Genomic DNA, 16241 nt, shown 5'->3' with positions numbered 1-16241 from the left:
AATCCTTGATTTTCTTCCCAGCTTTTCCTTCGCTTTCCTCCCCACACGGCGAACAGAGATGGTCAGATCGCCCCTGATCATACCAGAAACTACATACATGGTGACCTGCTAAACTCCCCATGTCTTGGAGACAAACATACGGTATGTATACATATGCGTACCTACACAGCTACAGCACAGCTACAGATACATGATGATAATATACGTACAATACATATGTAGTAAATAAATACACCTCGGTTCCGCTTCTTATATGTATGTACTATTATCGACCGCCTCCGTCTCATACTTCATACTCCTTGTCTTAACATAGGTAGGTATATAGCTACGGAATATCCATCTAGGTTAGCTGATCCAAAACCAGCATTGCAATCAGGATTTCCGTCGAGGCTGTGACATGGAAGTCTTTGGTGATGTATAGGTATACATACATACATACATACACAGTAACCTAGGTTAGGTATGTATGTACATAGCATGAAAAAGAAGGTCGTATTTTAATTGTACTATGTAATTTAGCTGCAAACCCCTGGCTCGGCTTGGATCCGGCCCACCAACCATGGCAGCCAGAGCCATGCTAGTCTTAGATTGGATCGCTTTGAATGGTCATGCATTGTAACGCGCGAGGCCGACACGAAAAATTGGACAGCTCAATGACGAGAAAATGGAGGCGGCTTAGCGCTTCGTGCTGATGGACGAGGCCCTACCATATGTATGTACAATACATACATACCAGCCCTGGTCCAATCCATGACTGCTAGCAGGCTTCCCCAGGGGCGCGCTATGGAGAGAGACCAAGTCTTTGATTCATTTCCCTATTAAATAGTCGATCATCCACTGTCTCCTTTGTTTTGGTTCTCGTTCTTGTCTTGCCCCGTCTGCTCGTCCCATCTTGTGTCTTATATAAGACTTCGTCACTCGCTCGTCCACAAGAGATCCAACTTAGCTCAACGGCTTCGTCTACATTCGCTCTGCTCTCTTCTCCGCACAAATAATCACCTAATAATACCCAATTGTTTTACACGCGAGTTGTACAAATATCCCTTCAAGATGCGTTTCACCGTAGTAGCCGCCGGCCTCCTCGCCGCTGTCGCGAGTGCCCAGTCCGAAACCAACAGCATCACTGAGGTTATCTCGGCTGCCGAGTCCTCTGCCACTGCTGCTGTTTCCGACGCCACGTCCGCCATCCTCTCGGCCGCCTCCTCCATCCTCTCCTCAGCCGAGTCCGCCATCGAGTCGGCTACCAGTGACGCCACTGGCTCAACTGGCTCAACTGGCTCAGTTCCCTCCGCCACCGTCAGCATCGACCCTGCCCAGAGCTCCGCGCAGTCCGCCCTCCTCGACTGTCTCAAGGCCTGTAAGTAGAAACCCTACCCGCGCAGACAAAACGCCCGAGATCGGTAACTAACCAGTACACGAATAGGCTCTGACGACGACGTCAACTGCAAGGCTAAGTGCATTTCTGTGCCCAGCCCCGACACCATAGCCGTCAACCAGACCACCGAGTGTGTAGCCCAGTGCCCCCAGGGCAAAGGCACTGCTGCCGACAACCAGGCCTATGCCGACTGCGTAAGCGGCTGCATTGCCAAGTACTACTACTCTTCGAGTAGCCTCCCCGGCGCCACCACTGGCAGTGGCAGCAGCGGTACCACCAGCGCCACCCCCAAGGTCACTCAGGTTGAGTCCACCGTCACCTCCGCGGGCTCGACCTATGTCACATCATTCTCCACCACCGTCGCGCCAGCCTCAACTGACGCTGCCGACTCGTCTGACTCGCCCGCTTCGTCCTCGACCTCCGCCGGCGGCGCTGACATGCTATTCACCCCCATCGGCTCCGGCATCGGGCTTTTCTCCTTCCTAGCCGCTTTCCTCGCCCTATAAGCGTGTGAATTTACCTGTACCTATAAAGCTGAGATTTAAGAATAAAACGCTACGGATAATAATGGGATGGCCCGAGTATATAATGCTGCCAACGTTGGATGAGAATCTGAATACCAAGGCGAAAGGAGTAGATGCGTCAACGGAAAATCTTTAATATTGGATTTGGCACGTCGATACTAATTGCAGATGTAGTCACGTTATGTAGAACGCGAATATGAACCTGAAGTTGACGACCATTCATCATTTACCTTCCTTACCCCTTCTATGCTCTTAGTTTTTACGTGATAATGTTTTTGCCTGAAGTTGGAATAGTATGTATCCTTTACCGCCTCGAAGTTGGCACTGTTACGGGAACATCGCTTAGCCATGGGATGCCTAGTTGCTTCATTTCTACCGCCAGCTGGAAGAGATAATCGAGACTACGATGACATCTGGGTCAGTTGATCGACGTTTGGGTTTAAATGGAGCGAAACCCACCTTTCACACATGGTCTTTGCCTTGTGGACATTGTCGCCCCAGACGTAGACACCATGTCTCCGTACCAGGACCGCATAGGTGTCCGGGTGTTGATCCATAGCCTCTTCCAAGAACTCGGTGAGATCTTCCTCGTGGGCCGTGTTCTCGATGACGGGGATGCGCAGGGTGTCGTGGTAGCCCAGGTTACCCTGCTGCTGGAAGCCCTTGCCGAAGCCCTTGATCTGCTCGATGTTGTTGATCTCGAACAGCTTGTCCTTGCCGGGGCCCTGAGCCTCAAGGAGCAGGGTGACGAGCACGGCCCAGTGGGAATGGGTGTGGATACAGCAGCCGGCTCCCCGCTTGGTGAAGGCTGCGAGGAACAGCGGTGTGCATTGCGAGGGCCGACCGCACGGCGGAGCTCGCAGGTAGACGCGGTTCTTGAGGTCCGTCTGCTTGGATAGCGCGAGCACGTAGATATCAGTGTTCTTCATAAGCTCCTTCTGGACGCCTGAAGGTGCGATATATACTAAATCACTGGAACATTGAGGTATGAGATAACATGTTTATATTTATTTTGTACTGCCGCAACGGGGGATAGGAACAGGTGAATATGAACGAGGCCATATTGGATTTATATCAAATCAAATCAAATCAAACCGAATCAAATTAAATCAATTCAATTCAATGCAAAGAGAAGAGTGAGGTCTTACTCGTTGCGAATAGAACATCCTCCTCCCGTCCCCGTAACCCAGCCCAAAGTCCAAAACTTGGCGCATAGGGAAGGGATGAGGTTTGCCGGGTGATCAGGATCTTCCGATGTTATGTAATGGTCGTCGCCCATTTTCACTTTTTTTTTTTCCTTCAAGGGGGGAATCCGGTATACCGGAAGGCTGGGTGCGCTATAGGAGATGAATAAGAAATAAGATTAGGCCAGGTTGGCCTCTTGGAGGAAAGGAGTGTGACTATGGAAGTGTGATAAGTTCGGTACTTGAAAAAATGGCGGAGAAAAAAAAAAAAAGAGTACGGTTTACTTATTAGCAAATAAAGTTGGATGAGGCTAAAGTCGAGTATCACGGCACAAATCCTAAATTCTATGTATTCCCCACTTTGCTACACAGGTAGGTATGTAGGGTAGTGTGGTGTAGGTACTATGTACCTACTGTACATGGTGTATGTAGATCACGCAAGCTTGGGGCGTGCGGGCCTAATAGTTGCTGTAGTTGAGTACTACCTACCTAACCTATCAAGTAGTATATCTGTTCACTTGGCTAGATCAACTTCTATCTTACGTAGTATTAATGACTTTATAAACATAGGTACCTATGCTTCTCGGAAGCTAATTAAATAAAAAGGATTAGGTAGCCTTTTGGCACCTCGGCTTTATAAGAAAACAATAATTATTACGGATTACAGATGTAGGTATGTAACATTAAGTCTCATTAAGTCCCATTCACCTAGTAGGTTTGCCGGGCTTAATGCTATGTTATCTCTGTAATAGTGAATAAAGTATGGTAGACTTCAGCACAAACCTGATAATATACATACCTAAGTAATGGTCCTACGTCGCACCATTACATAGTAAGTGATATCTTGTTGACGGATTTCGCTGCTGTTCCCATTATAAACAGACTAGCAGTCTTATCAATTGTAGTGCGCTTAGGGTTTCACTTTTTGACTTGTACGAATGGTGTTATCTTTGTAGGTAGTAGTACTTCACTGTAGTACTTCACTGTAGTACTTCATCATACTTCACTATCGTACCTAAGCGATAGTGCAGGGGAGCTATGATCACAGGAGGTGTTTCCCAAAGATTCCATAAGCACCCCCCGCAATCTCATGTACTAAAGTATATTTTCGATCCCGAGAGTCTAGCCAATCAGAGCGCGGAACGAGACAACCGAAAAGGTACGTACTGTCTTTAGGCCACGTTTGCATGGAAGGTCCGCCGCCAATAATTAATAAAAAGTTCACGAAGAAGCTTCTCCAATTGCTTCTTCCTGAGTCCATCTTTTCTTCCTTCGTTGAGCTCTGGGAGTTCTTTCTCAACGTCACTCTCAATCTATCTCCATCTCTGTGCTAGACAGAATAGACAGAAGAGATCCAGAGAGACAAGCAAAGTAAAGCAACCTAGCAACCTAGCATTGCTAGCTTTTCATCATGAAGTTAAACTCTGCTATCGCCGCCGCCTTGCTGGCTACCGGTACTTATGCCGACGATGCCTCCAAGGTTGAAAATACCGAGTCGTCAACCTCTGTTGGCGTCGAAGTACCAACCTTTACTGTGGGTTACCTCCTATAAATAATTGTTACCTCTTCCGCTCAATTGGCAGCTTCGATATTCTTCCTGTGCAGCTTAGCTAACACTTTTGACTTGTAGCCTACCACCATCAAAGCTCCCTTCCTAGAGCAGTTCACTGATGACTGGGAGTCGCGGTGGAAGCCTTCCCACGCCAAGAAGGAGACCAAGGGTCAGGAAGAGGAATGGGCCTACGTCGGCGAGTGGGCAGTCGAGGAGCCTTACAAGTTTAAGGGCGTCGAGGGTGATAAGGGTCTTGTTGTCAAGAACGTCGCCGCTCACCACGCCATCTCCGCCAAGTTCCCTAAGAAGATTGACCCCAAGGGCAAGGAATTGGTTGTCCAATATGAGGTCAAGCTCCAGAGTAAGTTAATCTATCCCGACGAACTTTATAAGTATCAACTTTCTAACTTTGTGGCTTCCAGAGGGTCTTGAATGCGGCGGTGCCTACCTGAAACTTCTCCGAGACACCAAGTCTCTCCACCAGGACGAGTTCAGCAACACCACGCCGTACGTCATCATGTTCGGTCCTGACAAGTGCGGTGCCACCAACAAGGTCCACTTCATCTTCAACCACAAGAACCCTAAGACTGGCGAGTACGAGGAGAAGCACATGTCTGCTGCCCCTCCCGCTACTATCCAGAAGACTACCGAGCTCTACACTCTAGTCGTCCGCCCCAACAACACCTTCACTGTTAAGCGGGGTGGTGACATTGTCCGAGACGGTAGTCTCTTTGACCAGTTCTCCCCTGCCGTCAACCCCGAGAAGGAGATTAACGATCCCAATGACTCGAAGCCCGAAGACTGGGTTGATGAGGCCCGTATTCCCGACCCTGATGCCAAGAAGCCTGAGGACTGGGACGAGGATGCGCCATTCGAGATCGTCGACGAGGAGGCTACCAAGCCTGAAGACTGGCTTGAGGATGAGCCCTTGACCGTTCCTGACCCCGAGGCCCAGAAGCCTGAGGACTGGGATGACGAGGAGGATGGTGACTGGATCCCCCCCACTGTTCCTAACCCCAAGTGCGCCGACGCCGCTGGATGTGGCCCCTGGACCCAGCCCTTGAAGAAGAACCCTAACTACAAGGGCAAGTGGACTGCGCCATACATCGACAACCCTGCCTACAAGGGCGTCTGGGCTCCTCGCAAGATCAAGAACCCCGACTACTTCGAGGACAAGAACCCCGCCAACTTTGAACCTATTGGCGCTGTAAGTGATACCAAAGTTGTTTGTTATATGGAATACACTGCTAACCCATTGTCGTCGTAGGTTGGTTTCGAACTCTGGACCATGCAAAACGATATCCTCTTTGACAACATCTACATTGGTCACTCTGAGGCCGATGCCGACAAGTTCGCTCAGGAGACTTTCTTCAAGAAGGTTGCTGTTGAGAAGGCTCTCGAGGAGGCTGAGAAGCCCAAGGCTAGCGATTCACCCAAGTCTCCCTCCGACCTGAAGTTCTTAGATGACCCCGTCCTTTACATCAAGGAGAAGCTCGACCTATTCACCACTATTGCTGCAAATGACCCTATCCAGGCTATTAAGTTCGTGCCTGAGGTTCCTGGTGCCATTGTTGCTATTCTTGCTCTCGTTGGTACCCTTGTCAGCCTCCTCTTCCTTGGAGGTAGCGCACCGGAGCCTGTTAAGAAGGCTGCCGCAGACGCTAAGGAGAAGGCCAAGGATGCTAAGGACAAGACGGCCGAAGCTGTTGCGACAGGTGCTGAGAACGTTAAGGCTGAGGTCAACAAGCGTACCACACGACAACAGTCGTAGGGGGCGATTATTATGAAAAGATGAAGGGGCAATGTGGAGAGAAAAAAAAAACAGGCGACCCGTTGTAACGTAGCAAGGACAGTTAAGGGGATATGGTGCGATAATAAGGGCACGCCTTTGGGACTTCAACTTTACTTTGCATGGCGCCGGTGTATTTTACCTACCCTACCCAATGAACTAAGTTAACTGAAATTTTGTTTTGATGTAATCTATCTAACTGCATGTTGTATCATGTCATACTAGGCGTTGTTGGAGGTTGTCACAATGCATTCAATAAGAGTTGTAAATTTTGCCATTTTTTTTGTATTCTTCTTATTTTCTAACAAGCAATATAACCCAAGATCAAAACGCGAGTAGGGGAGTAGTTAATGTGATGTTTCCCAGCAGAGATTGAAAAGCTATCATCAAGTGATAAAAGCCATAAAAGACAAAGCCTTTATCAAGAGATAAAGCAAAAGGGGGCTAAAAGGAAAAGTATAACACCAACCAAGGAAACGTCCTACCAAACTCCAGGGTCCTGGTCTTGCTTGTATGAGCACCTAAGGTAACCTTGTTACCGTAGTGTTTATCCAACCCTTTGCCGACCAAAATACTTAGTAGCATTGGATAGGTACTTATCCAACACATTAAACCGCGAGCAGTCGTAGAAAACTACCTGATGAGCACGTTTGGCGAAGCTATGTAAAGACAGACAGACAGGCAGGCAGGCAGGCAGGGTTAAATAAGCGTGCTTTCTTCTAGAGGCCGGAAGATATCGCTATAGTCGGATTTATCGCAGACCTCGGCGTCGTCGTCGTTTGGCGTGGGACTTACTTGGTCGACTTCCTCGCGCAGGGCTCGGCGGTACTTCCTGAGGGGAGACGGGGCCGGGCGCGGCTTTTGGAACCAGCGCTCGGGGGGGCTGGGGAGGGCGAATTTGGGCATGGGGTGTTGGGGGGGGAGGGCGTTGGAGAGGATGGCGGCGATGGGGGGCGTGGATAGGTCGACCACGTCGCCCTGGGCCAGGGCCTCGCTCGCGTCGGCGTGGATGGGCACGGCGACGTTGTCGTTCTTCTGGATGCGGGGGATGGTCTTGCCGGTCTTGGGACAGCACGCGGGGTACACGTTGTAGGTGTGGGCGCGCTTGAGGCCCATGGACGCGAGGATCGCGTTTTGGTCCAGGCTGTCCCGGCGGTCGCACCAGAGGAAGTTGGGCCCGACGTCTGGGGCCTTGGCCCGGCACCGCTCGTACTCCTGGCGGAGCTCCTCGTCGGTTATGGCGAACCAGGGCTTCTTGTTCTTGCTGTGGGTAGGAGAGGTGGGAGAGGTGGGAGAGGTGGGAGAAAGGGGCTTGACGGGTGCGGTGTTGGGTCTGCGTGCGTGAAACTCGTCGCGGAGGACACTTGTCATGGAGTTTGCGTGCTCGTCGTCTGCGTCGTAGGCGTCGGGTAGGTTCTCACGGAACTTTCCATGATGCTTGGGGTGTGCGGTCCAGCAGCGTCTCGTTTCCGGTCTGCCGGGGCCGTATTCTAGCTCGGTAGGAGGCAAGCCCCCCCGAGCTTCTTCTTGATGCGCTGCGAGCCTGCTCAGCGATGTCGACGAAAAGGTCCGCTTAATCTTCCTGGCGACGTTGGATGCGCTAAAACGACCCATTTTGCTTTACGGCTTGGCTGATAAATTAATAAGTTGACTCTGATTAAGCGTACACTTCTTTGACTACAGAGTGAGCGAGGTCTTGTGATCGGAGAAGGTGGCTTGCGGGATAATGAATAAATAGCCCCCAAGACTTCTAAACAATGTCATTTATTGTCCGTATAGCCCTCACAGTTCTGGACAATGTCATTATGGATAGACAATGGGAGAGTTATTATATAGGGGGAATGCCCCTGCCAGCGTGCTCTGATGAGAAAACACAGATCTGTTCCTGCTCTACAGCTTTGTCTCGTAATGTCCCTATTCATCTGGTATATTGTATAGTGGACGCCTACTAAGACAACGTAGACAATGGGCTTTGTCGCGACCAAGAAACCCTCTATTATGTCCCTCAACGAGCAGGTTCTCGAAGAACCATTGTGAACAAGCCGTACTTAAAGCCAAACACGGACCAGACAAATCAGTTGACAGATTAATACGAATCGCGATGTGCCAAATCTGGAGTCAGGAGTACTCCGAATGCCACCACGTCTCGAGGAATCTAATCCATTGCCCTACGTACTACAAGCAACAGAGCGAGGCAAACGGGTTCCTCGGGCGTCTTCTCAACGGCAGTGTTAAGAGAAAGAAAGACTGTGGACGTGTCATCCCTCACCATGGAGATCCGGCACCCTTTTGCCCAACTTGCTCGGTTAAGAATGACCAGCTATGGGGTAATCAGGTCGGTGATGGGGCCTTGAGGGTCCGTCACCCGCATATGAAGGATGAGTATCAACATAGCTCCACAGAGCATCGTGAAAGAAGCGAGAATTCGGCCGAAAAGTCCTGTAAAAGATCAGACAGACATGGGCAGCAAGGCGTATGGATACCAGGGCTATATTACGAGCCGGAGAACCTCGCACAGAGAGACCCCTATATCCGCACGGCGGGAAAAGCGCGGCCAGTCAGTCCAGTACAATCACCACCACCACCTAGGCCACCTAGGTCACCCGTTGCCACGCCAAACCCGCCCCATAGACCCGAGCAGAAACGGGATAAGCCAGAAACACGTCCGCCAAGTTCGACCAAAACTCGGGATGAACATAGAAACCAAGCATCCGCCAGCAAGCAACCCACCCAAAATCCCGAAAGGAAGGGGGATACGCCGGTAAAAAGGAACGAGCATAGACCCCGCGCACCCACCAAAGAAACCTCCAGCTCTAACACCCCCTCTCGCCGCTCCAACAAGAAACCAGCCGAGCCGGCCCAACCGAAGCGTGACCGCCAGCGCCGCGAAGCAGACGACGACAGGGACAGGGACAAATATCCCAAAGGTAGGAGACCCTCTAGGAAACCCACCCCCGCGCGTTCCCCTCGGCGTTCCCCCCCAACACCACCCCCCAAAGACCCAGAGCGCAAATGGCCGCCGCCCATCCGGCACCACATAGACCCGGTACCGATACCGATACCGAAGCCGCAGCCGCGGCCGCGGCGCAAACCCGTACCGGTCCACCATCACCACCCTCCTCACCCCATCCCGCCGTCGCTCAAGCCGCCCCCCGCGCCGCTGCCCGAGTACCAAGTCTACCTGAACGCGCAGCGCTTCGCCGACGAGCAGCTCCCGCCGGCCGCCCCGGCCATCGAGAAGAGCACCGAGCCGCCCATGTTCATGTTCCGGCCGCCCCCGCAGCGCAGCAAGGGGTACCACATGATCACCGGGACGGGACGCAGGGTTGGGCCGCTGCGCTTCTCGGATGCGTCGTCCGATGAGAGTTTCGTGTGTCGGGACGCGCGCATGCTGACGCTGAACGCCGCGGCGGCGGGGGCGGCGGGGGGCGCGTCCTGACGAATGAATGTTCGCTGCGCTTGTAAATCCGGCATCGCCGTTGATGTTATTGTTGTTGTTTTTGTTTGTGATAGTGATAGTGATAGTAACGGAGTTAGTAAGTTAGATGCCCCTGGAATGTTTGCTGTTTAGAAAGTGTTTTAGGTACGTATGCGTAAACATCGATATATATCGACACCATTTCTATTCGTTTATATATATTATATAGGGACGGTCGGGCGGTTTTTCTGCAAATTTTAGTTAAACTAATAAAATGAGTTTTAGAGGAACAGAGCTGTGTTGTGGGATACGTAGGTATTATTATTCTATGTGTTTTGGTATTAATGTTGATGCTGCTGACGATGATAATTCTCGTGTAATTTTCTATGTGTCGAAGATGATATGTCGGGAGCGACTGTACGTTGAGAAGGTCCTCCGTGCCTGTGCGGACTTTATATACCTACATCCATTTGCAGGAGTAAAGAGTACTAACTAATTAAAAGGGGTTGGCTGGGGAGTCTTGCCGCTCAAACTCCCATCGCTACCGCAATGTGTCAGTGTTGTTCCTCGATCGGCTTCTACCGTAAGCCGTCGCCCTGTAGTTCGCCGAATACCTCTTCTAGGTAACATCCCAACCTAGGAGTCCTCATCATAGGCGACATCTCATATTGGATGTGCAAAATGGCGGTATTGGACACGCCTGCTGTCCTTCCTTCTCATATAGCCCTCAGAGCTACCACGACCATGAATTTGTGCCTCATGCTGTTTGCTGTCCTCGTGCTCATTGAGCCTTTCCATTCTTCGCCGCACCGGCTTTTCGTTCCTTAAACTTAGCGACTTCCACTTGAACTGCTTTCGAAACGCGGCTTTGTAGTTCCCGCCTGTAGCCGAACTTGAACAGGAACTCGAGCCAGACGAAAAGGGGCGCCAGAAAGATGGCCTGGGTCAGGTTGTCTAATAGCGCAGGCGCTCGGCCTTCAAACGCGCCGTGTCCGAGGAATTGGAGTAGCCAACATACTATGTGTACCGTAAGCGCGACCTGATTCGTTAAGGCCGGGGTTTCGGCGACAGCGGTGTTCGTGACTGCGGCAGCCCCGAGGCAGATGAACGCGAGGATAGTTCCGGCAACGGGCTCGAGAAGGACGTAGAGGCCACCCCACGTAAAGGCTGCTAGGGTGCCGAGATTAAGGTCGAGATGGGGTACCGTCAAGTATGTAGGTAGGGGAATGAGTGTCCCTGTATTTGCAGCCTGTTGCGAACGGCCTGCTTGTTAATAATATCCATATAAGGGGTAGTATAGGTGATGAGTTGGCTCGACGTACCAAGGCGAAGCCAGAGAACAATATCAGAGGCACGCAAATCATGTGGATGGCAATGTTGACCGAGTTACGGTGGTAGGCGCCATACTGCAGAGGCGCGGTTAGTCTCAAGATTGATGTCTATAAGGGGATAGGGGGTAATATCGTATTAAACATTAAACTTACAAAGGTCAGTTGTCTCTCGAGGTTGAGTGTCATGGTGACAGCTAAACGAAGGAAGGGGTGGTGATGGCTTTAGGTAGCTTAGCTTAAGTCGCGTACCTCGGATGGTGGTGTAGGTAGAGAACGGAATAATTCGAGGTCCAAGTCAAATACATATAAAAGAACCCCCCGGGGATGGAAATAATTAATGCTTTTAGCGATCGGTCATAGCGGAAGGTGAGGAGCAGTGGAAGTGGGGCATTATCATTCACGCATTATGTACCTACCTAGGTACCTTATTATGTACATACCTAGGTACATACATATATATTCACGTCCATATATTTGTATAGGTATTTCCTTCAAACGGGAATCGTACGAAGTAAGCATTCCCGTCAGAACTTGTATGCAAGAAGGCTAAGCACATGCAAACACACTTCAATTGCGCTAAGTAACAGTACCTGAGATACCTACCTACCTATGTGGTAGGCTGGCCTGTTAAATTTAGGTAGGTACTGGACAGCTTAGGTATTGTACGGGACAAGGAGACGGGAAGTGACGACGTTGTGCATCTACAATGGCTTCGGTGTCGTTGAACCCGAGGTTTTCCAAGTACCCCTAAAGAATTACATAGGTACAATACAATACAATACCTAGAGCACTTATCAGGTTAAGCATTTAACGGTTTAAGTTAGGTACCTCAATACAATTCGATGAACAGGTACATCGATGATATGTAGCTTAGGTAGATATAAGTGGAGCTCCTTACCGTTTCTCCCCCCAGGTTGCACTAAGGCCAATAAGGTCCAGGGTTGCTTGAAAGTTGAAAGTTGCAAGTTCCTAAACCAGACGCGACTCGTTCCTTTCATCATCCAGACTTTCTTGAGGCTACACCAAATCTTCTTTCAGCCCTGTTGTCGCATTCATTGCCGCATTCATTGTCGCATTCATTGTCGCATTCATCATCGCACCACAAGCGCATAGCTTTACATTGTCTTATTATATTTCTTGATGATTTTATGATACCCTTAGGTAGATTGCCGCTTTTTGAGGCTCGAGGAGGCTCAAGGTTTGCACCGCCTCAGCCTACCTTTTAGCATCCCATCACATCGACTCATCCCGTCTCCCGCGAGTCCTCGTCACTACACCTTCTTGCTTGGCCTTCAATCACCTACCTCTGCCTTGGCCTAGGCCCTGCCAGAGATCCCCGTTTACGTGTCGCGATAGCTCATCGTAGTGGCGTTCCACTTCAGCGACCAATCCCGCGAATAATCTCACCGTAGCAGCAGCGCCATCTCGATATCTCCTCCTACAACCTCTCTCTTACCAACTAGATCATCCAGCGCGAGCACATAGACCATAGACGTGTCACAATGTTCTTCCTCTACAACCTCGAGCGAAGGGTTACCCTTCACCCTTCGTACTTCGGCAAGAACATGCACGAGCTGGTCACGGGCAAGCTTCTTAAGGATGTTGAAGGCACGTGTACCGGAAGCTACTATATCATTTCCATCATGGATACCTTCGATATCTCCGAAGGTCGCATCCTTCCCGGAAGCGGCCTCGCTGAGTTCACCGTCGGCTATCGTGCTGTGGTCTGGCGCCCCTTCAAGGGCGAAACGGTAGGTTCTCTAGGCTGAGCTTTGACACTACGAACCTTTGCTAAGTAAGTAAGATGGACGCCATAGTAGTCTCCGTCAACCAGCACGGCTTCTTCGCCGAGGCAGGACCGCTTCGAATCTTCGTGTCTACCCACGTAAGTAGTCCCCTTGACATCGGCGCGCATGACGTTAGTTGACAGCCCCTGTCAAGTTGATCCCGCAAGAAGTCAGATGGGACCCGAACGCCACACCACCTCAATTTACTAACAACGAGGACACTACGATCGAAGTTAACACCCAGGTTCGTGTTAAGATTGTGGGCACGCGAGCCGAAGTCGGTGAGCTATGGGCAATTGGAAGTATCAAGGAAGACTATCTCGGGTATTTATCACCTCCTTTCGTGTGTCTTGAAGCGTATACTAATGGCCCATAGAACGCTACAAAATTAGATAGATCTGGCGCGTTTGGACTTCATCTGTCCTTGTCCTGTGCTTGGTGCCGCCCTCGTGTGGTAGTAGATGTGTGAATCTACAGGATCGCGCAATCCATAGGATATAGGCCTAGGCTTTGGTACCTTAAGAGCTATTGATATCAACAATAGTAGTACTGCATAGGCATCTTTATGCAAGGTAAAGTCACAGACCCAAGTCTCGCGAATTTCGGATATGCTAGGCGACTTAGGTAGTCACCTAAATGGCATCTGACGTTCAGCTTTTGCTATGACATACGATAAGCTTATCCCACGAGGCCGTAGCGTATAGCGTCTAACCTACGCCTCAAAGTAAAAACATTCTGCTGGGAAAGACTAAGCAAAGCCTCAAACCCTATTAATATATAATCCCGGGAACATGACTATATCTACCATAAACACCAGATACAACTGTTGGACGTTTTGGTTGGAAGCAATCTGCTAGCCCATTGGCCTTAGATTATGATCGATATAATAAATGGTCATCGTCTCAAAATATATCCTCTTAAATTGGCATATTATACTACCTTTATTTCGACTAGTTTCGGTGCTGGTATATGAAGACTGATTAGAAAGGAGAAAATGATTCATACAGTGTTAATTTTTAGGTACTCGGGTATTATTCGTAATTCCAAAATCTAATTGTAAGACCTTTTCGTAGTAACTTAATTAATGGCGTTGAGCGTAGTTATATGCCCGTTGGGGGGGAGGATAGACTGTTTGTTTGCTTAATCTAGATAGATGCCTTTCCTTTCTATCATTTTAGACTTGGTAAGAGCCAACAAGTAGTACGGAAAATATAACACCAGCGTTGAATGAATGGCTCCGTCAAGAACAAAACTTTGCGAAAAGTTTGACAGTGCTATGGGCTAGAAGTCGTAGACGACGAGTGGGCGTATCCCGTATAGTGATGGAAATGCCCGCCCCCCTATATCTCTCTATAGGCGACTGGTCTCGCGAAGAAGGAAAAAGAAGGCTATAAGCTCTCGTATATGGTTTTCTGCCTCTTCTTATTCTCTCGCTATCCTTACGGCACCGTGACAGAACTCTAATAAGTGCCTTTGCGTCTGTCATCTCATTTCGAGATGATTACGTCGATGCCACTACTTACTCCTATTCGAAGGTTACGTATTATATTTACACAACATAGGGATAGCCCAAGCGACAAAATAGGCATATAGGTTGAACTCAATTTACAAAACAATCTATACCCTGCTGTGCAGTTGTCAACAATTCGTTCCTACTCTTCCTCTTCCCCCTTTTCTCTCTCTCTCTCTCTCTCTCGTTCGTTACCCAGAACAATCGTCGCGCAGAATAGCTCGGTATATCGAAACCATTACTTTGTAACAGCTCGTGTTCTACTCGAAGTACCTGTTCGAAATTGTCTATAACATCTCGCATTGCTGCGATTCACTTACATCACTTCACCCCTTTATATTACCCTGAACTACCGCTGTATCTAACGGCTATATCGAATCTTTCGTCATGGATCCACTATCAATTCTCTCTAGACGTGTCCGCCTCGGATGGGGTTCAGGCCCGTTGCCGTTCGAGAACGTTTACAACCGCGGACGTCGTGTAGTCATTTCCGTCCCTGCCGCTAGGTACACGGCCAGAAGGTTCCTCCGCGTGCAGAGCCCCTATGTGATACGCCCTCCAAGCCAGCATCTGGTGCTGTATCTCATGACCCAAGAAGGCGTGGATTTGTTCCCCGAACGGTGGGACTCCGCCGTTGGTACCATTCGAAGCATGTCTGAACTGGATCCCGATAGAATGGAAGGCTTAGAATTCCACGGACTCACGAACAAATTGGCAATTGATGACAAATTTGACGCCGATGGCGACATTATCATGACCGATTCCGCCCCTATTTCTATCACTTCCATGGACGACGACCCTATGGACATCGACACACCTAGTGATGATGACCCTATGGACATCGTCCCATTTAGGCATATTGATACGCCTCCCACCCTTCCTCCTTGGGCTAATAGCCCCAAATTGATGGTCCCGAACATCAACTCCATCGCTGTCGCCACGGCCAGCCGTCCTTTCCCCCCAATGGACATTGCAATGCCTGGTGATCACCCACTTGAGAGAATAACCGAATACAACACACCGATCAAAGCACCCCAACTAAAGCAACTTGTATTCGGCTTAGAGCAACTCTCGCTCGTGGGTCTCCACACGAAACGCAAACTCGAAAACGACACAGACTCCCCCGAGGAGGATGCACAGCAACCACAACGCAAGATCAAGAAAGTGACAAGGAGACCGTCGCTCGAGTGCAAGAAATTCTTGTCGGTCCCCAAGGCTAACGGCCGAGTACCGCGGCCCCGGAGACTGCGGTACAGCCGGGCGGCCGTCTCTAGTACACCATCGCTTGAGCCCATGCCACTTATTAAGGTTACGGATCCCGACGGCAATGTTACATATCCGTTTGACTCTGAGGAAGAATAGAGGCTTTCATCTTCGATTTATCGGCTTGGCGGGATATCTTAGAGGGCATCAAGGCGCAATGTTGTTGATTTGGATATAATGATTAGGGCTCGCAAGCCCGGATATGTTGACAGGATCACGATGGTTGGAAAGATGGATGCATTTGTTAGAACTGGAAAATGGTGGAGCTTACATGGAATACATTATAAGCCCCGGGGCTTCACTGGATTGTATCGGTTGCTTGGTTGGAGTCTGGGAGTCTTTGGTGGAATATATTTTAAGCCTCGGGGCTTCACTGGGCTTTGTGCCCCTATTGGGAAGATATTGGTATACGAGAAAAGGATATTTGGAAACATTGGACTGGATTTCTATTGGATTGACGGTTTATTGGAAGGAATTCTAAGCCTCGAGGCTTTATTGTGCTATCTGG

At 49.8% G+C, this 16241-nt stretch overlaps 8 protein-coding genes across 8 annotated transcripts; 5 read left to right on the top strand and 3 right to left on the bottom strand.

Moving 5' to 3' along the window:
• The first annotated feature begins 371 nt into the window (after positions 1–371).
• Positions 372–2126, top strand: F4813DRAFT_361696 (uncharacterized protein). Its single transcript, XM_049243551.1, has 2 exons — positions 372–1357; positions 1424–2126. Exons 1-2 carry the CDS (start codon positions 1051–1053, stop codon positions 1879–1881), a joined length of 765 nt encoding a protein of 254 aa, XP_049099089.1. The 5' UTR covers positions 372–1050; the 3' UTR covers positions 1882–2126.
• Positions 2127–3392, bottom strand: F4813DRAFT_361694 (Methylthioribulose-1-phosphate dehydratase). Its single transcript, XM_049243550.1, has 3 exons — positions 3048–3392; positions 2359–2871; positions 2127–2300 (listed from the first exon to the last, which is right to left on the bottom strand). Exons 1-3 carry the CDS (start codon positions 3176–3178, stop codon positions 2204–2206), a joined length of 741 nt encoding a protein of 246 aa, XP_049099088.1. The 5' UTR covers positions 3179–3392; the 3' UTR covers positions 2127–2203.
• Positions 3393–4297: 905 nt separating this feature from the next.
• Positions 4298–6701, top strand: F4813DRAFT_361691 (Calreticulin-domain-containing protein). The gene is made up of 4 exons (XM_049243549.1): positions 4298–4617; positions 4714–4996; positions 5058–5842; positions 5903–6701. Exons 1-4 carry the CDS (start codon positions 4495–4497, stop codon positions 6404–6406), a joined length of 1695 nt encoding a protein of 564 aa, XP_049099087.1. The 5' UTR covers positions 4298–4494; the 3' UTR covers positions 6407–6701.
• Positions 6529–8281, bottom strand: F4813DRAFT_92385 (uncharacterized protein). The gene has a single exon (XM_049249043.1). It carries the CDS (start codon positions 8036–8038, stop codon positions 7124–7126), a length of 915 nt encoding a protein of 304 aa, XP_049099086.1. The 5' UTR covers positions 8039–8281; the 3' UTR covers positions 6529–7123.
• A 244-nt stretch (positions 8282–8525) lies between these two features.
• Positions 8526–9863, top strand: F4813DRAFT_390093 (uncharacterized protein; the record flags this gene model as incomplete). The annotated part of the gene is made up of 1 exon (XM_049246953.1): positions 8526–9863. One exon carries the CDS (start codon positions 8526–8528, stop codon positions 9861–9863), a length of 1338 nt encoding a protein of 445 aa, XP_049099085.1.
• Positions 9864–10351: 488 nt separating this feature from the next.
• On the bottom strand, positions 10352–11504 carry F4813DRAFT_92396 (DUF962 domain-containing protein). Its single transcript, XM_049249044.1, has 3 exons — positions 11327–11504; positions 11165–11248; positions 10352–11091 (listed from the first exon to the last, which is right to left on the bottom strand). Exons 1-3 carry the CDS (start codon positions 11357–11359, stop codon positions 10624–10626), a joined length of 585 nt encoding a protein of 194 aa, XP_049099084.1. The 5' UTR covers positions 11360–11504; the 3' UTR covers positions 10352–10623.
• Positions 11505–12100: 596 nt separating this feature from the next.
• F4813DRAFT_361685 (RNA polymerase Rpb7-like domain-containing protein) lies at positions 12101–14050 on the top strand. Its single transcript, XM_049243548.1, has 4 exons — positions 12101–12924; positions 12978–13058; positions 13115–13284; positions 13337–14050. Exons 1-4 carry the CDS (start codon positions 12676–12678, stop codon positions 13350–13352), a joined length of 516 nt encoding a protein of 171 aa, XP_049099083.1. The 5' UTR covers positions 12101–12675; the 3' UTR covers positions 13353–14050.
• Positions 14051–14705: 655 nt separating this feature from the next.
• Positions 14706–16197, top strand: F4813DRAFT_92308 (uncharacterized protein). Its single transcript, XM_049249042.1, has one exon. The coding sequence runs from the start codon at positions 14858–14860 to the stop codon at positions 15830–15832; it is 975 nt and encodes a 324-aa protein (XP_049099082.1). The 5' UTR covers positions 14706–14857; the 3' UTR covers positions 15833–16197.
• The last annotated feature ends 44 nt before the right edge of the window (positions 16198–16241 follow it).

Source organism: Daldinia decipiens (assembly GCF_022478715.1).
Source record: "Daldinia decipiens strain CBS 113046 unplaced genomic scaffold F4813scaffold_19, whole genome shotgun sequence".
Lineage (NCBI taxonomy): Eukaryota > Fungi > Ascomycota > Sordariomycetes > Xylariales > Hypoxylaceae > Daldinia > Daldinia decipiens.
The sequence above is the reverse complement of the archived record's forward strand: the minus strand, read 5'-3'. Positions and strand labels throughout refer to the sequence as shown.